The 24019-nt window shown below is 31.5% G+C and overlaps 1 protein-coding gene and 3 long non-coding RNA genes across 4 annotated transcripts; 3 read left to right on the forward strand and 1 right to left on the reverse strand.

Annotated features, from left to right (window-relative positions):
• Positions 1-1509: 1509 nt before the first annotated feature.
• Positions 1510-2204, forward strand: LOC121232192 (uncharacterized). The gene is made up of 2 exons (XR_005930473.1): positions 1510-1698; positions 1946-2204. It is a non-coding gene; the product is annotated as an uncharacterized lncRNA (long non-coding RNA).
• Positions 2205-6063: 3859 nt separating this feature from the next.
• LOC107955909 (uncharacterized) lies at positions 6064-7972 on the forward strand. Its single transcript, XM_016891691.1, has 5 exons — positions 6064-6325; positions 6419-6480; positions 6586-6976; positions 7614-7825; positions 7937-7972. Exons 1-5 carry the CDS (start codon positions 6064-6066, stop codon positions 7970-7972), a joined length of 963 nt encoding a protein of 320 aa, XP_016747180.1.
• Positions 7973-9677: 1705 nt separating this feature from the next.
• On the reverse strand, positions 9678-10349 carry LOC107956528 (uncharacterized). The gene is made up of 2 exons (XR_001700146.2): positions 10184-10349; positions 9678-9935 (listed from the first exon to the last, which is right to left on the reverse strand). It is a non-coding gene; the product is annotated as an uncharacterized lncRNA (long non-coding RNA).
• Positions 10350-19313: 8964 nt separating this feature from the next.
• On the forward strand, positions 19314-20400 carry LOC121232193 (uncharacterized). The gene is made up of 2 exons (XR_005930474.1): positions 19314-20001; positions 20093-20400. It is a non-coding gene; the product is annotated as an uncharacterized lncRNA (long non-coding RNA).
• The last annotated feature ends 3619 nt before the right edge of the window (positions 20401-24019 follow it).

Genomic DNA, 24019 nt, shown 5'->3' on the forward strand with positions numbered 1-24019 from the left:
TCAGGAGTCGGTTACGCAAGAGAAAGGGTTAGCACTCTCGTAACGCCAAAAATTGGTACCAATTGATTATTTAATATCCTATCGTAGAAAATTTGAAAAAAATGTTAAAATACGATTCCTTTAAAAATGTGTGAACAACTTGAATTGGATTTTAAGATTCACTCGTTCCAAAGAAATAAAATACCACATCCAGCACGTTTGGACACGATACTTTAAGCCTCCAAAAACTGAGATCATCTCATGATTTCCAAAACACGCAACGAAATCTTAAAAGGGTATTCCGTTATTTGGCCAAACGAAAAATCGAAACCTAGCACATCAGGGCACGATTTTCGAATTTCCAAACACGAAACATTGCCTTGTTTTGAAGAGTTTCCAAATAAGCAATTATGAAACCGACTCACAATATATATTCGTTTGGTTTACTTTAGGGTAAAAATCAATTGATGTTGGGCGAAAAGTTGGAATTTAAAAATCATGATGCAATAACGAGCATACAAGCTTAGTATTGAGCAAGAAAAAAAATCGGGGCAATAATATTACACGAATAAATAATGAGAAACACAAAGGAATGAGTTAGGGTACATGCAATGGCAACATATTATATGTTATATAAATACAAACATTAATAATCGAAAGCTAATAAATTAGAAGCTGATTTAGAGGAAATTCCATGCAAATTACACTAAAGAAATATCAAGTTTCAAAATAAAATCAAATGAACAATTGGGCAGAAAGAAAAAAATTTAAAAACATTACTATACAAACAACACAAAGATTTTAAACAAGTCATATATACAAGAATTTTTAAAAAAAATAAAAAAAAATAAAAAAATATATTATTTAACAATATACAAATGAATTTAAGATAAATAATATAAAGTAAATAATATACAAAACAATACATATATCAATTTACATAAAAACTTAATATATGGTATATAAGAATATAAATATATAAAAAGTATTTGAAATAATAAAAATGAAAAAATAAAGTTTATATAAAAAAAAGATTTGTAAGGGGGGAAATATATTTATATAAAATAATATAATGCCAATAATATATATATAAAACTAAATTACGTGTAAATAAAAAAATGTATGAGGATATTTAAATTAAGCATGTTGAAATAAAAGAAACACATATTGAAATGGTAGAAAAATTCAAATGAAATAAACCAAACTTAAAGGGATAATTAATAAATAAATAGAACATCAAATTAAAACTAAGGACCACAATTCAATGCAAACGAATTTACAAGGACTGAAAACGCAAATGATCCAAATCTCCAAAACGCAGCACCTAGGCCCAGGCTAAATTGCAATAACACAGAAATTTCAGGGATAATTAAAAAAAACAAATAATATGCAAATAGGGCCAATTGAAAGCTAGTGCGAAAGTGGGGGACTAATTGCGCAAATCACCCATTTAAGGGGAAATGCGTGTGGACCAAGTCAAACACGCAGGCTATCTCTTCCTCCTCCCCCCTCACATGCTGTTTCATTTTTAACATTTAAACCATTTTTTTTGTTTAAAGAGAGATTTTAACCTTTTTTTTTTAAAAAACCCTAAAAGCTTTATAACATTTTTTCAACTCTTTCATTTTCCCCTTATTTCCCAGCCGAAAGGCTAGTGTTCAGGTCCTCCGTTCGCGACTAGCGAAGGCACTCCGACGGTGTGAGCACGATGTGACTCCGGTGAGCGCTCTCCTTTTTATTATCTCAGGTTTCTTGATTTTAGAAAGAAACAAGGAAAAACACAGAGGAAAAAAATCACCACTTCGAAACTGCTTGACTCCCTTTTCTGCGTACTTTTGATTACTATTGGATTTTGTTTGTATTCTGTATGTATATTCGTATTTTCATAAAAAAAAGGATCATTTTACATTCGTTTTCGAAGGCTTTTATAGCCCTTTTTTTACAACTGATTCTTGCTTGTTTGCAGGTGCGTGATCGAGCACGTCTCTAACGTGGCGTGGTGGAGTGGCGCACGTTGCGGGGTGGTGGCGTCCAGCGCGCGAGGCACTCGCTGATAATGGCGCAAAAGGGGTGGTGTTAGGGTTTCGCCAAAAATGCTTTAGGTTTTGTGCTAAAATTTTGGGCTAGGGTTTAGGTGTTTGGTTTGGGCTTTAATTTTGGGCCTATTGTAATTGGGCTGCTGTATTTTGGACTATTTGGACTTTATTCAATATGTTTTTGTTTTATTTTTGGTATTGGTGTAGGCCTCAGGCTAAAATTGGGCCCTACAGCTGCCCCTCTTTGCTTATTGTCGTGTAACGAGGATGAAGCAAAGAATTTTGAAGGGCCAATTTTGCCCGATCTTGCTGAGTTCTGATTTCTTGATGCCTCTTTTCTTCAGGTAGCCTTGCTTTAACCCACTGCATCTCTAGAGGTATAGGAGTTTCGTTTCAATCTGCTCCGCTACTGCTTATGATTTGTAATCTTCAGTCTGTTTCCCTACTGCTTAGGGGGATAAGGCTCACCGTCTTCAATCCGCTCCACTACTGTTTAGGGAGATAAGATCTGTAATTTTCAACCCGTTCCCTACTGCTTAGAGAGATAAGGTGGTCTGTCATTTTCAACCTGTTTCCCTACTGCTTAGGGGGATAAGGCTCACCGTCTTCGATCTGCTCCACTACTGCTTAGGGAGATAAGATCTGTAATTTTCAGCCTGTTTCCCTACTGCTTATGGGGTTATTGCTCACCGTCTTCGATCCGCTCCACTACTGTTTAGGGAGATCGGATCTGTAATTTTTAGCCTGTTTTCCTCTGCTTAGGGGGTTAAGGCTCACCGTCTTCGATCCACTCCACTACTGTTTAGGGAGATAAGATCTGTAATTTCCAGCCTGTTTCCTACTGCTTAGGGGGTTAAGACTCACCGTCTTGATCCACTCCACTACTGTTTAGGGAGATAAGATTTGTAATTTCCAGCCTGTTTTCCTATTACTTAGGGGGTTAAGGCTCACTGTCTTCGACCCACTCCACTACTACTTAGGGAGATAAGATCTGTACAATCAATTTCATAGGCCTATGTTTATGCCTAATGATGATGACTAGGATGCTATGGTAGGAATGAGTCAAATGCTACTAGCTAGATGTGCTATGAATAATATATGTATGAATGTAGAATGTCATGAGAATACCCTTTTTTAATGTTTGAGCTATTATTGCGTGCTACTTGTCTAGATTGTATCACTGACGTATGTCTTCTTGTTCAACTGGCAAAAAATCTAGAGTTTCATTCTCAAGTATTTTCAATCCTTAGGCTTGGTGAGTTCTAGATAATTGTCCCGTTTCAAGTTGTCGCATATTTTTAGAAACTTCCAGAGTAATGTACAAAACTCCTTTTTTGAAAGTATTATTAGTCCATTAATCATTATTTCAATACGAAATGCTTGAAAAGATGATAAAAATGGATAAAATTGTAATTTATTAGTGACGAAATCTGAAAAGAACAAATTAACCCAAGAAAGTAAAATTTTCGAGATACAAAAAATAAGTAATTGGGAAAACAAATAAGTGCCCCAAATACCGTGGTCTAAATTTCTCCGTACAGACTCTCTGAGGACCACTTTGAGCTTAACATGTGCCTAGGAAATCCAGAGTACTTTGTTGATGCCCTAAGACGTAGCATACCTCCTCTTTGTTAATTCAAGCATAGCAGATTATCACATGTCTCATCTTCAATCGAAATTTGAATTGCCCTTTCCGAGTATTCAATCCAAAACCCCTTTGGTCTCAAGGCGCCTTTTGCGGGTTTTCACCTCAGCCTCTCCCTTTGTGGGGACATCACTCTCTTATAATTGTTTATTGGGGAGGCCCTAGATTCACTCGGCGGGAGCAGTGCCATCATCATTGCAGCAAAAGCTGAAATTGGTGATGGAGGGTCGGCTGATAACCATAAATGTAGATGAGGACATTATAAGAGGAGAACCCTCTTATAAATGGTAGGTTTACTCTTTAAATTTTAATTTGATTATTTTTAATATTTTTATTTTCTAATTTTAACATTTTAATCTTGATTTAAATAATAGTTATTAAATTTGTTAAGTTAAATTCTATTGTTTTTAAAATTTTATACAGTAAGCATTGTCAAAACCATTTTTTTAAGTTTGAAAAAAATGGGGATCGACTTTAAAAACAAATTATGGAGTCACCACCGATCTTTTTTTGAGGTGTAATCGGATCACCTTGAGATTGATCATTTTAATAAAACATTTGATTTATTAAAATAATAATTTTAGGTCTACGAAAATTGAGAAAAATTGTTCAGGAGTAGGTTACGCACGAGGAAGGGTTAGCACCCTCGTAACACCAAAAATTGGTACCAATTGATTATTTAATGTCCTATCGTTGAAAATTTGAAAGAAATGTTAAAATACGATTCCTTTAAAAATATGTGAACAACTTGAATTGGATTTTAAAATCACTTGTTCCAAAGAAATAAAATACCACATCCAGCACGTTTGGACACGATACTTTAAGCCTCCAAAAACTGAGATCATCTCATGATTTCCAAAACACGCAACGAAATCTTAAAAGGGTATTCCATTATTTGGCCAAACGAAAAATCGAAACCTAGCACATTAGGGCATGATTTTCAAATTTTCAAACACGAAATATTGCCTTGTTTTGAAGAGTTTCCAAATAAGCAATTATGAAACTGACTCACAATATATATTCGTTTGGTTTACTTTAGGGTAAAAATCAATTGATGTTGGGCGAAAAGTTGGAATTTAAAAATCATGATGCAATAACGAGCATACAAGCTTAGTATTGAGCAAGAAAAAAAATCAGGGCAATAACGAGCATACAAGGCAAGACCTCGTTAAACTACTGCAAGAGTTCAAAGATGTCTTTGCATGGTCGTAGCAAGACATTCCTGGTTTAAGCGCTGATATTGTAGTACACCGCGTCCCCATAAAGAAGGAATGCTAACCAGTTGAACAGAAGCTCCGAAGGATGAGACCCGATGTCATAGTAAAAATAAAGGAAGAGATCAAGAAGCAATTTGGTTTCTTACAAGTGGTGAATTACTCGAAATGGGTAGCCAATGTCGTCCTCGTCCCTAAGAAAGATGGAAAAATATAGATGTGTGTAGATTACAGAGACCTAAACAAGGCCAGCCCAAAGGACAACTTCTCACTGCCTCATATCAACACTCTGGTGGATAATACGGCAAGTAACTCACTATTCTCTTTCATGGATGGCTTCTCTGGATACAATCAGATAAAGATACATCCTGCAGACATGGAAAAGACCACCTTCATAACCTTGTGGGGAACATTCTGTTATAGGGTGATGCCATTCGAGTTAAAAAATACGGGAGCAACGTATCAAAGAGCCATGGTAACCTTGTTTCACGACATGATGCATAAGAAAATTGAGGTTTAAGTTGATGATATGATCGTAAAATCTTGAACTGAAAAAGAGCACATACAGGTTTTGAAGAAATTATTCTTGAGGCTGAAAAAATTCCAACTAAAGCTCAATCCAACAAGATATACTTTCGGGGCTAGATCAGGAAAGCTGCTCGGTTTTATCGTCAGTGAAAAAAGAATCAAGGTCGACCCCGACAAAATCAAGGCTATACAACAATTGCCTTCACTACGCATTCAGAAAGAAGTTCGAGGTTTTCTAGGAAGACTAAATTACATCACTCGGTTTATTTCCCAACTAACTAAGAAATGTGATCCCATATTTCGTCTTCTCAAGAAACACAACCCAAGTGTATGGGATGATGAGTGCCAGGAGACCTTTGACAAGGTTAAACAATATTTGTCCAATCCCCCAGTGTTAACGTAACCTAGTCCGGGTAGACCATTGATACTATATTTGACAGTATTTAACAATTCAATGGGATGTGTGCTTGGCCAACACGACGAGACAGGAAGGAAATAAAAGGCGATATATTACCTCAGTAAGAAATTCATTAAGTGCGAGATGAGATACTTGCCAATTGAGAAACTATGTTATGCTTTGGTTTGGACAACTCGGAGATTGAGGCAGTACATGTTGTATCACACGACTTGGTTAATCTCGAAATTAGACCCTCTTAAGTACATGTTGGAGTCAGCCGCTCTGAATGGAAGGAGGACCCGATGGCAAGTTCTGCTCTCCGAATTCGACATGATCTATGTGAACGAGAAGGCTGTGAAGGGGAGCACAATAGCAGACTTTCTAGCCAATAGAGCTTCAGAAGATTACGAGCCTTTAAAATTTGATTTTTCTAATGAAGATATAATGTATGTGGCAACTACCGAAGAGGACACTCCGGAGGATCTTCCTTGGAAATTAAATTTTGACGGAGCATCAAACGTCTTTGGTAATGGAATTGGGTCAGTCTTGATATCCCTAAGTGGAGATCATTTTCCATTCACTTGCAAATTGGATTTTGATTGTACAAATAATATGGCAGAATACGAAGCATGTATCATGAAAATCTGTGCAGCCATAGAGCGTAAAATCAATGTGTTGGAGGTATATGGGGATTCCGCACTAATAATCTACCAGCTCAAAGGTGAATGGGAAACAAGAGACCCAAAGTTGATCAACTATTGAGAGCTAGTTCTGGATTTAATCAAGGTGTTTGATGATATCACTTTCTGTTACCTTCTGCGAGATGAAAATCAGATGGCTGACGTCTTAGCTACGCTAGCCTCTATGATCAGAGTAAATAAACGAGAGGATATGGAGCCAATACTGATGAGTATCTATAAGGTTCTTACTCATTGCTACAATATCGACGAAGATAAGGAGAGAGATGATTATCCTTGGTATCATGATATTTTGCAATATATGAAGAACCGTGAATACCCTGATCAGACAACTAAAAATGATAGGAAAACATTGAGGAGGCTGGCTAGTGAGTGTGTCTTAGATGGAGAGATCCCGTATAAAAGGAGGAAGGATCAAGTGCCTTTAAGATGTGTTGATGCTATTGAAGCTAAGGAAATCCTAAAGGAAGTTCACGAAGGTGTTTGCAGGACGCATGCTAATGGGTTCACAATGGCTAGACAAATCATAAGATTAGGGTATTACTGGTCTAGGATGGAAAGAGATTACATCAATTACGCCAAGAAATGCCATAAGTGTCAAATTTATGGAGACAAGATCCAAGTGCCTCATTCACCTCTTCATGTTATTTTCGATGTGGGGCATGGACGTCATTTGGCCAATTTCTCCGAAGGTTTCTAACGGATATTGATTCATCTTTGTGGTCATTGATTACTTCACCAAGTGGGTAGAGGCTGCTTCATACGCCAACGTCACAAAATCGGCAGTCAGCAAGTTCTTGAATAAAGAAATCATATATCGATATGACATGCCAGAAAGGGTCGTATCTGAAAATGCGTTAAATTTAAATAACAACGTGATAGTGGAGGTTTGCGGTCAGTTCAAAATTTAGCATCACAACTCATCACCATATCGCCCGAAAATGAATGGGGCAGTTGAGGCGGTTAATAAAAATATAAAGAAGATCGTGGGGAAGATGACTGAGACTTACAAGGATTGGTATGAAAAGTTACCATTTGCTCTCTTTGCCTATCGAACATCTATTAGAACCTCTACCGGGGCAACACCTTGCTCATTGGTTTATGGGATGGAGGCAGTTTTGCCCATCGAAGCCGAAATTCCTTCTCTTTGGGTTTTATCAGAGTTGAGGCTAGACGAAGCAAAATGGATCCAGTCTCGGTATGATCAGCTGAACTTGATTGAGGAAAAGAGGTTAAAGGCTATCCGTTATGGTCAAATGTACCAGAAGCGAATGACGCGAGCTTACAAAAAAAAGGTTCGCCCCAGGGTATTCCATGGGGGGGACTTGGTATTGAAGCAGATTCTCCCTATGCAAAAAGATTTCAGGGAGAAATGAATGCCAAACTGGGAAGGACCCTATGTGGTAAAAAAGGCTTTTTTTGGAGGGTATTGATATTAGCGGAAATGGACGATAAAAGCCTTCCCTACCCAGTAAATTCGAATTCGGTCAAGAAGTACTTCCCTTGAAAAGGGAGAGGCCAAGGTGAAAACTCGCAAAGTGTGCTTTTAAAAAAAAGGGAGAGGCCGAGGTGAAAACCCAGAAAGGGCAATTCAAACTTCGATTGAAGATGAGACATGTGATAATCTGCTATGCTTGAATTAAGAAAGAGGAGGTATGCTACGTCTTGGGGCATCAACAAAATACTCTGGATTTCTTAGGCACATGTTAAGCTCAAAGTGGTCCTCAGAGAGTCTGTACGGAGAAATTCAGACTGCGATATTTGGGGCACTTATTTGTTTTCCCCATTACTTATTTTTTGTATCCCTGCAATTTTGCTTTCTTGGGTTAATTTGTTTTTTTCAGATTTCGTCACTAATAAATTGCAGTTTTATCCATTTTTATCATCTTTTTCAAGCATTTCGTATTGAAATAATGATTAATGGACTAATAATACTTTCACAAAAGGAGTTCTGTACATTACTCTGGAAGTTTCTAAAAATATGCGAGAACCTGAAGCGGGACAATTATCTAGAACTCACCAAGCCTAAGGATTGAAAATACTTGAGAAGAAAACTCCAGATTATTTACCAGTTGAACAAGTAGACATACGTCAGTGATACAATCTAGACAAGTAGCACGCAATAATAGCTCAAACGTTAAAAAAATGGCATTCTCATGACATTCTACATTTATACATATATCATTCATAGAACATCTAGCTAAGAGAATTTGACTCATTCTGATCATAGCAACCTAGTCATCATCATTAGGCATAAACATAAACCTATAAAATCGATTCTACAGATCTTATCTCCTTAAGCAGTAGTGGAGTGGATCGAAGACAGTGAGCCTTAACCCCCTGAGCAGTAGGGAAACAGGCTGAAGATTACAGATCTTATCTCCCTAAATAGTAGTGGAGTGGATCGAAGACGGTGAGCCTTAACCCCTTAAGCAGTAGGAACACAAGCTGGAAATTACAGATCCTATCTCCCTAAACAGTAGTGTAGTGGATAGAAGACGGTAAGCCTTAACCCCCCCTAAACAGTAGGGAAACAGGCTGAAAATTACAGATCTGATCTCCCTAAACAGTAGTGGAGTGGATCGAAGAAGGTGAGTCTTAACCCCCTAAGCAGTAGGGAAACAGGCTGGAAATTACAAATCTTATTTCCCTAAACAGTAGTGGAGTGGATCAAAAATGGTGAGCCTTAACCGCCTAAGCAGTAGGGAAACAGGCTGGAAATTACAGATCTTATTTCCTTAAGCAATAGTGGAGCAGATCGAAGACGGTGAGCCTTATCCCCCTAAGCAGTAGGGAAACATGCTGAAAATGATAGACCACCTTATCCCCTTAAACGGTAGGGAACGGGTTGAAAATTACAGATCTTATCTCCCTCAGCAGTAGTGGAGCGAATTAAAGACGGTGAGCCTTATCCCCTTAAGCAGTAAGGAAACAGGCTGAAGATTACAAATCATATGCAGTAGCGGAGCAGATTGAAATGAAACGCCTATACCCCTGAAGATACAGTGGGTTAAAGCGACGCTACCTGAAGAAATGAGGCATTAAGAAATCAGGACTCAGCAAGATCGGGCAAAATTGGCCTTTTAAAAGTCTTTGCTTCATCCTCGTTACACGACAATAAGCAAAGATGGGCAGCTGTAGAGCCTAATTTTAACCCGGAGCCCACACCAATACCAAAAATAAAACAAAAACATATTGAATAAAGTCCAAATAGTCTAAAATACAACAGTAAAATTACAATAGGCCCAAAATTAAAGCCCAAACCAAACACCTAAACCTTAGCCCAAATTTTTAGCACAAAACCTAAAGCATTTTTGGCGAAACCCTAACACCACCCCTTTTGCGCCTTTATCAACAAGTGCCTCGCGCACCGGACGCCACCACCCTGCAACATGTGCCACTATTCCACGCCACGTCAGAGACGTTCTCAATCACGCACTTGCAAACAAGCAAGAATCAGTTGTAAAAAAGGGCTATAAAAGCCTTCGAAAATAAAAGTAAAATGATCTTTTTTTTACGAAAATACGAATATACATACAGAATACAAACAAAATCCAATAGTAATCAAAAGTGCGCAGAAAAGGGAGTCAAGCAGTTTCGAAGAGGTGATTTTTTTTTCCTCTGTGTTTTTCCTTGTTTTTTTCTAAAATCAAGAAACCTGAGATAATAAAAAGAAGAGTGCTCACCGGAGTCGCATCGTGCTCGCACCGTTGGAAGGCCTTCACTGGTCGTGAACTGAGGGCTTGAACACTAACCTTTCGGCTGGGAAATAAGGGGAAAGAGGAGGAGTTGAAAAAATGTTATAAAGCTTTTAGGGTTTTTTTTTGCAAAAAAAGGTTAAAATGTTTCTTTAAACAAAAAAATGGTTTAAATGTTAAAAATGAAACAGCATGTGGGGGGGAGGGGGGAAGAGATAGCCCACGTGTTTGACCTGGTCCACGCGCATTTCCCCTTAAATGGGTAATTTGCGCAATTAGTCCCCCACTTTCGCACTAGCTTTCAATTGGCCCTATTTGCATATTATTATTTTTTAAAATTTCCCTGAAATTTCTGTGTTATTGCAATTTAGCCTGTGCCTAGGTACTGCGTTTTGGAGATTTAGATCATTTGCGTTTTCAGTCCTTGTGAATTCGTGTGCATTGAATTGTGGTCCTTAGTTTTAATTTGATGTTCTATTTATTTATTAATTATCCCTTTCAGTTTGATTTATTTTAATTGAGTTTTTCTACCATTTCAATATGTGTTTCTTTTATTTCAACATGCTTAATTTAAATATCCTCATACATTTTTTTTTATTTACATGTAATTTAATTATATATATATTATTGGCATTATATTATTTTATATAAATATATTCCCCCCTTGCAAATTTTTTTATATAAACTTTATTTTGTAATTTTTATTATTTCAAATACTTTTTATATATTTATATTCTTATATACCATATATTAAGTTTTTATGTAAATTGATATATGTATTGTTTTGTATATTATTTACTTTATATTATTTATCTTAAATTCATTTGTATATTGTTAAATAATATATTATTTATTTATATTTATTTATTTTTTTAAAAAAATTCTTGTATATATGACTTGTTTTAAAATTTGTGTTGTTTGTATAGTAATGTTTTTAAATTTTTTCTTTTTGCCCAATTGTTCATTTGATTTTATTTTGAAACTTGATATTTCTTTAGTGTAATTTGCATGGAATTTCCTCTAAATTGGCTTCTAATTTATTAGCTTTCGATTATTAATGTTTGTATTTATATAGCATATAATATGTTGCCATTGCATGTACCCTAACTCATTCCTTTGTGTTTCTCATTATTTATTCGTGTAATATTATTGCCCCGATTTTTTTTCATGCTCAATACTGAGCTTGTATGCTCGTTATTGCATCATGATTTTTAAATTCCAACTTTTCGCCCAACATCAATTGATTTTTACCCTAAAGTAAACCAAACGAATTTATATTGTGAGTCGGTTTTATAATTGCTTATTTGGAAACTCTTCAAAACAAGACAATGTTTTGTGTTTGAAAATTCAGAAATCGTGCCCTAACGTGCTGGATTTCGATTTTTCGTTTGGCCAAATAACGGAATACCCTTTTAAGATTTCGTTGCGTGTTTTGGAAATCATGATATGATCTCAGTTTTTGGAGGCTTAAAGTATCGTGTCCAAACATGCTGGATGTGGTATTTTATTTCTTTGGAACGAGTGAATCTTAAAATCCAATTCAAGTTGTTCACACATTTTTAAAGGAACCATATTTTAACATTTTTTTTTCAAATTTTCAACGATAGGACATTGAATAATCAATTGGTACCAATTTTGAGCGTTACGAGGGTACTAACCCTTCCTCGTGCGTAACCGACTCCCAAACCATTTTTTTCAATTTTCGTAAACCTAAAATTATTGTTTTAATAAATCAAATGTTTTATTAAAATGATCAATCTCAAGGTGATCCGATTACACCTCAAAAAAAAGATCGTTGGCGACTCCATAATGCGTTTTTAAAGTCGATCCCTGTTTTTTTTCAAACTTAAAAGAAATGGTTTCGACAAGCATATTATCACATATGTAATACCATGTCAGTTTACTATTTTCACATAATATTCTCACACACACAAAAAAAAAGATGAATAAAAAAGCCATGTTATTCTAGTTAATGAATGTAATGACATTTTTTGAGTAGTAATGAATGAAATTTTAAAATTAAAAAATTGAAGGGATTTAAAATAATCAAATTGAATAATAAAAATTAAATTTATAATTTACACATAGTACGAGAGAATAGTAGAATTTGACAAAAAAAAAAGAATTAAAAACTTGAATTCAATAAAACTTACACTTGAAAAAATTTGAACAAAAAAAAGTCCAAACTTAGACTCGAAAAACCCAAACTTGAGACTAACCCGCACCTTAATTCAGTAATAAAAATAAAATAATAAAAATTAAATATTTTATAAAAGCTTTAATTATTAGTTTTATTCAAATATTGATCTTATTAAATTAATTAATTAATTTATATATAATGAAATAGTAATTTTTGAGAAAATGAGATTACTACTCTTACACAAACACCAAAAAATCAATGATATTAGTTCTTAATTTTCAAGTTCTTTTATTTAGTTGTTTTCATTGTATTTAGCTTCTAGTTTTTGGAATATTAATTTATATTGGATAATTTAATTTTTAATTTAGATGATTTAGATCTAAGAATACTTATATATTATCAAGTAACTATTGATAAAACAATTAGAGAAACTATAAAATAAAATAAAAAAAGTTACATTATGGTTTAAACTTTTATAATTATATTATGTAAGTTTATTTTATGATCCATATTCGGGATTTATGATTTCCCTCTTAAAAATATTATCTCTAAAATTCGAACCTCTAATCTCTCTTATAAATATATTTTCTTTTTTATAATTAATAAAAGTTTAATTTTAAAGTTTTATATTTATTTGGCAAGTCAACAAGCGCAAAATAACAAAAGAAAATTAAACAGTAGATTAACTAAAAATGAAAACTATGCTTTTGCTGAACGTGCAGTCCATCTTTGAACATGGAACCACTGTCATGGGATTGCACAGTAGCAATGAACTGAGTAAGTATCAAACATTAATAAATGAAAGTATCATGTATTTTAGAATTTAAAGTAATGTATATTTTTTAAATAATTATTATATTCTATTATTTAGTATTGCAATTCTTTTTTTAAAAAAATTATATTTTTAATAATAATAATAGGATATCAAATTATAATTTTTGTAAGCATAAAATATTTTTATTATGCAAATACATAGAAGAAACTCTTTTTTATTTTTTAAAAGTTTTTTTTATTTCATAGTAAATAATAATATAAAGTATAAATGTATTATTTAGTAATCAGGTTCATATAATCAATTTTTAGAATTCAATATAATTAACTTGTTATATATCATATTTTTATAATAAAATTATTTAACACAGTTAATTTTATATAATTTTTACCCTAAAAGTAACAATGATAAATTTTAATTAAAATATAATTTAAAATATTATATTATAATAAAATTTAACTTAAAATATAATAAACTCAAAAAAAAAACCGAAAAAACCCAATTCAAGCAGGCGGCTACAGCCTTTAGGTTCACATAATTTGACACACATTATTGAAATAGAAGAAAGATAGGAAATGAAACCCACATGATTCAATGGATTTGGAAAATTAAAATAAAATTAAAGGCCTATTTGTCGCCTCTTTAGAAGCATATGGAACATGGGGTGGTTTATTCATTGTGCCTTTAATTTACTGTTTATGTGTTGTTTCCCGTAGCCAAAATACTTCCCTGTACAGCCTTTCCCCAAACTTTGACCAACTCTTATTTCTTTTTATGTAGTATGAAAATACAATTATAATAGGAAAATAATAAGGGCAAGTTAGAATTGATGGCATTTAATATATAAATTTATTTTCTTTTAAGGACAAATTTTAAAATTATACGTGTAGTTATATACATAAAATTTTTATTGTGGTTCAAATATATACTCTAAACTTTAATTTTAATTTAATCATACACATTTAAAGAAATAAATAAATTAATTTATTTTTATATTGGATAAATATAATTATTTACATATGCAATATATAAACATAAGATGATGTTATATCAATAATTATATTGATAATTACTGAAATTAAATCAAATCAAAATTTTATATATAAAATTACATAAAGTCCAAAATTCATGTATACAATTACATATTAAACTAAAATTAATCTGTATTTTTAGAATTTATCCATTTTGTTTACAATCTAATCTCATATTAGTTGAGAACATTTAACATTTTTCTATTGTATTACCATTATCGATTATATTATCTTAATTCTTAATTAATTGATTAATATTATAATAAAATTATTTCTTACTTGAAAAAAAATTAATATATTGTATATTATTATTGTTTTAGTTTTTCTTCATATTTTTATACTTAACTTTCACTTTTAATATAGTTTAATAACTTTTTTTCATCTTTATTTATAATGAAGGTAAACTACACCCATGGTCACTTTTGTTTTCCTCAAATTACATTTTAGTAATTTATGTTTAAAATGTTATGTTTTAGTTACTTATATTATTATGTTGTAACATTTTAGTCAGTGAGCCATTAATTGACGTTAATGGTGTAACATTAAGCTAACATGGTACGTTAAATCATCATTTCAGATAAAAATTTTAGATTAAATTATACAATTGGTCCCCATATTTTTTCATTTTGAGAAATTTTTTCTTTTATGTTCTTTTAAACTTTTTTTTTGTTTTTGTTTTCCATTCTCTTCTGCTTCTCCCTCTATTTCCCTACCTTCTCCATTTTTTTAACGTATTAGGAAGTCGAATTGATAGTGAAGAAATAAGCAAGAAGTCGAAAACTATCATTGCCTATAACCAAAACCCATAAACTCATACCATCTACTAATTATCAAAACCCTCCACTACTACCAATCATTTTCATTTCATCCACATACCTTCACCACTACAACGACCTCCTTTTGAAAACATCTCAAAAATCCCCAACTTTTGGACTACCCAAGATCGAAAGCAAAAGAGAATGAAAAAAAAAAGTTAAAAGTTCATAAAAGAAAAAAATTAAATTGCTCAAAACGAAAAAAATACGAGGACCAATTGTATAAATTAACCTAAAATTTTTGCTTGCAATGATGATTTAACGTGCCACATCAGCTTACCATTACACTGTTAACGGTTATTAACGGCTTAGTGACTAAAATATTACAACACGATAACGTTAGTGACTACAATGTAACATTTTAAACATAAGTGACTAAAATATAACTTGAGGTAAATAAAAGTGACCATGGGTGCAATTTACCTTTATAATTAAAGATAATTTAGTCAAATAAACTTTAAATAATATTTTTAACAGCTTTTTAAACTACCTTAGTTTCAGTCCAAATAAATGTAAAAAAAAAATCAATCTTTCTATTATGTACCAAAAAAGTTTTAATGTTTTCATTATTGAAAACATTTTTATTTATTTATGAAACGTGTTTTTCAAATTTTCAAAAATAAAAAATGAAAATTGTTTTCTAAAAATAAAAATATATTCTTTTTTTTAGAAATTGTAAAGAGATTTTCAATTTTAGATATTGAATACTATTTGAACCAAATTTATTATATAACTTGTATGGTTCATCCACGTCGCGTTGGGTTAATTCTTTGTTTGTCTCAAATTATAAAATAAAATTTTCAAGATTAAAATATACTCTAAGTCTATATACACTTTATATGTTTAGAATTTAATCTTCCACTTTTACTTTTAAAAATTTAACCCTTCTATTTTTCGAATTTAAAAATTCATCTTTCGAATTATATATAATTATGTAACATTTTAATAAAAAAAGTTAATGAAATTAACTATTTGGACTAATCAATAATATTATAAAAATATAGAGACCAAATTATATTAGAATTTAAAGTATAAAGATTAAATTTCAAATTTAAGTATAATATAAAAGGACTAAAATTAAAATTAACCATCTTTATAATGCAAAAAAAAAAAAGAGAGAAAGAAACACCATCGTGAAGGAAGGTCAAAACATTTCATTATAGCAAATATAATTTATTTTAGTCCAAGTACAGTAACAAAATAAATAAATCAATTAATTAGAGATATGGACTTAATTGAACGTTCTAAATCTTTCAAATAAGGACCTAATCATTTAAATGACAAAATGTAAGGGACCAGATTTAGAATTTTCAATTATTCATTTCTGCCAAATGCTTAAGGCATTTCACTCTAACGTTCTAAATCTTTCAAATAAGGACCTAATCATTTAAATGACAAAATGTAAGGGACCAGATTTAGAATTTTCAATTATTCATTTCTGCCAAATGCTTAAGGCATTTCACTCTGTAACACCCCAAATTTCTTAGATTTAAATTACTAAATTGTGTCAAGTAATTTAATTTAGATCAATGGTTAAGTACCTTGGAGGTGTACTTGAGGTCTTATGTTTAAATCTCTCTCTTTGAAAATTTTGTGTCATTTTTATTATTACTTCTCTTGACTTTTTTCGTGTAAATTATATTTTAATTTTTTTAACAAGAATGAGTGTAACACCCCCTAACCCCAGGCCATCACTGGAATAGAGCTACGAGGCATTACCAAACTTATACACTAACATTTATACAAAACCGAGTCATAAACTTTACATTTCAGATCAATTCTTATCAAATTTTATCTTAAAGTCCTTAATATGGGCCTACGGACCCTGTATATGTTTTAGAAGTGATTCAGAACTAAACTGACAACTTTAGAAATTTTTCCTTGAGGATAGGGGCACATGCTCGTGTGGCCTGGGACACACCCGTATGGCCTGGAACATGCCAGTGTGGCCTGCCCATGTGCAGATTCTGACTTTCTACACGGCCTGGGCACACGCCCATGTGACTTGGCCGTGTGAAAACCCCATTTTTCACTATTTTTAAGCTATTTTCACCTATCAAACACACTTAATTTATATCCAAAACATTGATTTATAAATCTTGATCAAATAACATTCTTTTATCCATTTTCTTGTACCTAAACACAACTATACACTAATAGAATCCATCTAATCATTTGTTTCAGACCAAAACATGTATTATTCATTTTCAAACATAAAACATCACTTTCAACATGCTTTGCATATTTAATCATTCATACAATTACATTGTAAAATCAACTCCTATACATGCCATATAAACCAAAAAGTCGTTTAACAAAATCTACCGGAATAAATTTGGATATGTGATCCTTGTTGTAGATCCGATCCTCCGTATGTATATAAGTCAATCTACAAAATAAATAACATACACAAGTAAGCTTATAGAAGCTTAGTAAGCTCATAGGCATAATTACACAAATCTTACCAAATATTGTACACAATCATATATCTATTAGCTTATCTAATTCATCCTGCAAATCACAATTTCATTAATAAACTCATTTGGATAATTTCCAAGTTGCTATTCACAAATTTAACTCCCTTGGGCCCATTTCTCACTTACTTCCGTTGTCAAATTAAGGAACAATAAAGGAATTGAGTGCTTCATTATCACATTGCCATAGTAAACTATGGACTTTCACATTGTCACACATCACACACTGAAGCCATAGCCCTGCCGTGGTCTTACAGGGATCACATAACATACGATGTCATATCCCAGATATGGTCTTATACGGAATCATATTATCACATTCACACCGATGCCATAGCCCAGCTATGGTCTTATACGGGAACTAAAATCATATTGTACCGATGCCATAGCCCAGCTATGGTCTTATACGGAAATACATATCAAATCTTTTCTGTCAATTCATTATGGTCACAGAATAGAAGCACTCAAATCCATTGTTCCAAATATTATGTATTTTTACTTAAATACTATTTCATACTTTTTACAATTTAATAGTATTCATCTATAATAATACACTTAAAAAACATAATATTTTCATAACAAATCATTAAATTTGCCATATGAACTTACCTGGGCTAATTTGCAAAAATCGTAGAAAGTCAGGGACTATTCTTGAATTTTTTCCTTTCCACGATTCACTTCGTTTTCTTGATCTATAATTATAAAATCATTCATTCATTAGCATCTATTTCAATTCCATTCTATTTCACAATTTATGCCCTTAATTTTCAAAATTACACAATTACCCCAAACTTTTCAATTTTTACAATTTAGTCCCTGCTTAATTCATTCATAAATTAAACTAATTCCTTTCAAATATCATTTTATCTAAACTGTAAAAACAATTTCACAGCCTTTGACATTCCAAGATTCAACACAAAACCCTAATTCCAACAATTTTCACAATTAGGTCCTAAAATAAATTTCTATGCAAATCTCTTCATAAAATCATCATAAAATGAAATTAAAACCTTAATTTCATGATAAATCATCATAAAATTTCAGAACTTATTCATGGAAACTTTCAAAATTACTCATGAATTCAAAAACTAATGAATTAAACAAGTGGACCTAGTTGTAAAAGTCTCGAAAACACAAAATTTACAAGAAATAATCAAGAATTGAGCTTCCATGTAGTAAAAATATGAGAGACCAGCTTAAAAGAACCCTTAAATGGTGTTTTTGCTAGAGAGGATGAAGAAAAATGAAGAAAACTCTAGATTTTACCTAATATATTATATTTTACAATTTAATTTTTTACCCTTTTTACAATTTTGCCCCTTGTTCACACTTGATTGTTATTTTTCCTGCACACTCATACGTCCAGCCCAATAATAGGTGTTTAATTGCCTATTTAGTTCTCCTTTAATTATTACTAGAGCTATTTAATCATATTTAATAATTTTGCACTTAATTCAATTTAGTCCTTTTTACCCAATTGACTACTGAAACCTTAAAATTTCTTAACAAAACTCTAATACTAACTTACTAACACTCCATAAATATTTATCAAAATATTTATGGCTCATTTTATGAATTCGAGGTCTCGATACCTCGTTTCTATCTTATTTAATCTACAAATTTCTTTTAATTCATAATTTCACTAATTCGAAATCATTTCTAAAACCACACTTAACTTTTACTTACTAATATCTAAACTCACATGTCGGATTTAGTGATCTCAAATCACTATTCCGATATCACTGAAATTTGGACCGTTACAATGAGCCTATTGATTTAGTAATAAAGCCTTACCTTACTCAGAGATCTCGTGTTAAAATCCTATTTATGTAAAATGAAATAAATTTTTACTTTATTTCTGCTTTGCCGCCCATGAAGTGGGTTAGACCAAACTTCTAGCAACCTAGTTAAGTGGATAACTAATCTATTGGATATGGTAGGATATTATCCTTTTATTTTTTGAAATAGTAAAAATAAAGATTTTTCCCCCAAAATTCTTCCATGTGCCCGTTGTTTCTCCCATCTTTCCCACATCCCTGTTTCTTTCCAATTTCTTTTGTTTTGTTGACTAAAATTTTACTCTGCCATTTTTTCTTATTTTGATCATCTTCTTATTTTGTTTTGGTTTTACTCTTTCGTTAACAATATTTCGATTTTTCTTCTACTTGGTTCTTTTCTCTTTTGCTTTATTGTCGTCTAAGCCTCAAGTTTTTGAGCGTTTGATCTCTTTTGGCCCACTGTTGGTTGTGTGTGCTTTGGAATGTTATTATGGTTGTATAATTTTTGTTATGGTAATTTGCAATTATAATTTGTTTGTTATTGAAGGTTGTTTTAATTTTGGAAGAATTTTGGTTTTGTTAGGTGATAATTGCGAGATTCGTAATCCTTTGGTAGTCTAGTTGCTGTTTAACCGCTGATTTTTCGGGGTAAAGGATCATCTGTTAGGTTTAGGGACTGTTTTTATTAAGGGATCAGGGAATTCAACTTTTGGTTTCAATAATTGGTTGTTAATAGATTCACTTTGGATATCCCAGGTAGATTCTGAATTTGCTGGACTGTTTAGGAAGTGTTCAGGTGTGTGACTTAACCCAGTACGATTTGTTTGTGTGAGTTAACTAAAAAAATTTGGAAAATAGTGAAAATATCAAAACTGTTGACGTCACAGGCCGTGTGGAGCACAGAGGCATGTACGATTAAACGATCTAATCAGGCAGGGCGAGTGGGCCACACGATCTAGCTTGGTAGGCCATGTGGGCCCATTTTGGTAGGTTTGTTGGGCTTAGTTTGGGCCATAAATGAGATTATGAAATTGGATTATTATTGTAATGAAAGCATGGAAGACCATGTAATTCATAAATTAGAGCTTTTGTATGTTAGTAAAGCATGATTCTGATTAATAAAACTCTGTGTAAGCTATGTAACATAATTTGTATTGTGACACTTATGTAAGCATGTCATAAATTTGTTTCGCCATGAGTACATGTAGCATGAGATATTAGTATGTTTTTGCATGTATATTAGGGTGGGATATGGTTATTTATTGGAGGAAGTGTGCTTCTGGCAATTTTACTACAAAATATATATTATGACAGCACAACTGTATATTATAAATAATTCTAAAAGTTTTCGCTACATTTAATCTGGATCCACGCGTTTTTACAAAACAAATATTTGAGGTCAATAGCATAATGTTACTAATAAAATTTGAGTTTTATAAAATAATAATTTATGATGCTCTCATATGTTTTTGTTGACAAATATTCTTACCAAATGTATAAGGCAAATTTTATAATTTCAAATTTTCGATTTCTAAAATAAGATATGTTTTGAGAACAATTGGTAAATTTTTTTTCTTCAATATAACATTCATAATCCAACTATAACATAAAAATTAATAGAGTAATCAAAATTTCAAAAGAGAGATTAAATGCGTCATGTATATAAACACTTTCAAGAAATTTTAAATATTAGATTATTCTACTTAAAGAATATTATTCTATTTTTATTTGATAAACTATTCTCATCAAATTCATATAAGCATAAAATGTAAATTAGTTTAAAATTTCAAAATATTTTATTTTAATATTAAAATCAATGACTTTCATGGGTAAAATTTATAGATCAAGGGCTTATTTAATTACAAAAATAGTATAAGAACTTATCTAAATAAGGTACAATAATCTAAGGGCTTTTTTTTTTGTCTATTGGACTTTCTTTATTTGCATTCATTTATTATTCTTACAAGTTAACTCTTAAAAGTTTTGTTTTTAAAAGTTACGATAGTTACAATACATTCAATAATTACAAACACTGAATTAAATAATTTACTCAACCACTAAAGTGAATGTCGATTGAGTCTTAACTCGATTGACATGGACATTATTATCAATGCAGAAGGACATGAGTTTAAGTGCGTTGAAGTATAACGGGCTATAGGTAATTCTAGGTATTGTGTAAAATAAAGCAAATATAAATAAAACCTATAATGAGATTGTTAAAAAAAAATTGCTAAAGTGAATAACTAACTAATTAACAAATTGACTATTAACTAACTAAAAGAACCCACACATTAAGTTATTCAAAATAATACCTTTAAAAATATTAATTCACATATTTTAACGAGTTAATTGCATCAGATATCCCCAAATTATGATTCTCATTTTAAATTTGTCTTTAAACTTCAAAACATTCTAATTACATCCTTCAACTATTGATGTTAAATTAATTAGGTCATTTCGTTGTTAAAATTGTTATGACAGCTTAAATTTTATGTAGTTAAATTTAAAATGATAGATTTAAAAAAAAATAGAATGTTGTCACATAACTTTTAAAAGTAAAAACTAAAAAAAAAAATAGTATTCGATAAAGCTTCTGTAAAAGTTTCGAAAACCTCAAAACTAAGATTTTTAAAAACATCTATTTTTAGGTAAAAAGACTTCTCTAGTCCCTTTCAATTTCAAAATTGAGCAAATTGGTCCTCTAAAAAATTAAAGCAATTTTATGTCAATTTGTTTCTTCTTCTTTTCTTTTCTTTTATTTTTTTATTTGTTGAAAACATCCTTATTAATTTCGAAAGTGAGCAACTAAGGAAAAATAATCAAGACGTTAATATTTTTGTCAGTTGTACATCATTTTGATTGGTATAATAACAAATTTAGCCTTCGATGTTTACATATTTTGTCATTTTGACCTTAATTCTGAAAAAATAAACAAATTTAGCATCACCATTAACACATTTACACAAAGTTGTTCGATAAATTTGTTATTAGAACCAAATTGATAGAATATGTAAACTTGGAGGGGTAAATTTGTTATTATACCAGTTAAAATCTTGTACAATTGATGGAAAACATTAGCAATGTAAACAATTACCCTTAATTGCTCACTTTTGAAATTGAGAGAGAGTGGAGAGGTATTTTTTACCTAATTTTTACAAAATTTGTTTTTCTTAATTTCTAAATTATATCATGTAAGATCTAACGTGTCGTTTAACACTTAAATTAACGATTTTAGTAAGAGAATGACGTAATTGATGTAATATCGATAGAATTATTTGAGATTTAAGGAGGAATTCAAAATGAGAGTTATAGTTAGTGCAATTAGCTCTATTTTAAACCATTTTACTTAGATATATTAATATTCTCATAGAATTAATAATCTTTTAAAGCAAACTATTTTTGCGGTATTTATATATTCGAATTGCCCGCCACAAACTCTGCTTAATTCCAATTCTCTCACTAATCAATCATTTAAGTGTGATTAATCCTTCTTAAATGAAGAGCATAATTTTTTAGTTCTCCCACGCGCTAGAAGAACTCGTGAAATCTTTGTGTCGGTGATACCATCTAAATCATTTCTTCACTTAAGATTCTCGTGTACAATATTATATTACAGACTGTTTCGTGTGTGTGTGTGCTTGGGCAAAAGTGTCAACATCAATTGAGATTTTTGTTAAATGTGTTGATATGAGAAATGAAAACGTTGACACGGCACACCGATAATATGCTGACACGGAGTACTAAAAGTTTAATTGATTTTCTCCCAAAAAAAATTTTAATTGATTTTTTATTTTTGAGGATTTTTAGATTTTTTTTTCTAAAAAAATTATAAAAGATCGCAAACAATTTATAAAAATGTAAAAATCACAATAAATTATAAAAAAGATTAAATATAAAATTGATACTCGAACTTATCTACTTTTCTTAGATTAGTATTTATGATTTTTTTTTTCAAATTGATACCTGAAATTTTTTTCGTCAACTAAATTTGTACTTGAAACTTAACACCGTTAAGTTTAAGACAAGAGGCGGAATAAGATTATGACACGTGACATAAATGACATCATGATAATGTCATAATTTTAAAAATTAAAAACAATTTTTTTCTTTTTTAATTTTCTCCCTCAAAATTTTTTTGTTTGTGTAATTAATTTTCTTTTCTTTTCTTTTTTTGTCGTTTCTTTTCTTCTTCTTTCTTCTTCCTCAACCCAAGTTGCTCTTTTTCTTCTTTCTTTTTTTTTGTAAGATTTTCGTAAAAAATTCTTGAGCCAATTTGTCCAGTTCAGTTCACTCATATCTTCCTCCTTAAGGTCTTTAACAATGATGGACGACCCTGTAAAAATAGTGGACACAACATCGTTACGCCACGGTAAATACTAATATGTTGATATTCTCTTTGGATTTATTGTAAGGTGAGAGGAAGCAGTGATTAACTGTGTAAACCCTAATGGTCGACTAAGGCACACGAAAAGCATACTTATACATAGTTTTAAGGTATAACAAATGAACTAGGCGTTAACTCGGAAAAAGTCTCAAATTAACTCAAAAAAGTCTCAAAAGCACAAGTCACTAACTGGTATACGCCATAATGTACACGCAAATGAGTTTAAAACTTTCAGCTGAAATCTTTCCTTTGAAAATACAGTATTATTGGCAGTGGTCATAACATATAAAACTGTAACACCCCTAACCCGTACCCATCACTGGAACAGAGTTTCATAGCATTATCAGAACATACAGAACATTTTTCAATTAATTCATGCAAGTCACTATTCATTAACTGAGATTATTCATAATGTCCCTTAATTGGACCC

The sequence above is a fragment of the Gossypium hirsutum genome, chromosome A07 (assembly GCF_007990345.1).
Source record: "Gossypium hirsutum isolate 1008001.06 chromosome A07, Gossypium_hirsutum_v2.1, whole genome shotgun sequence".
NCBI lineage: Eukaryota > Viridiplantae > Streptophyta > Magnoliopsida > Malvales > Malvaceae > Gossypium > Gossypium hirsutum.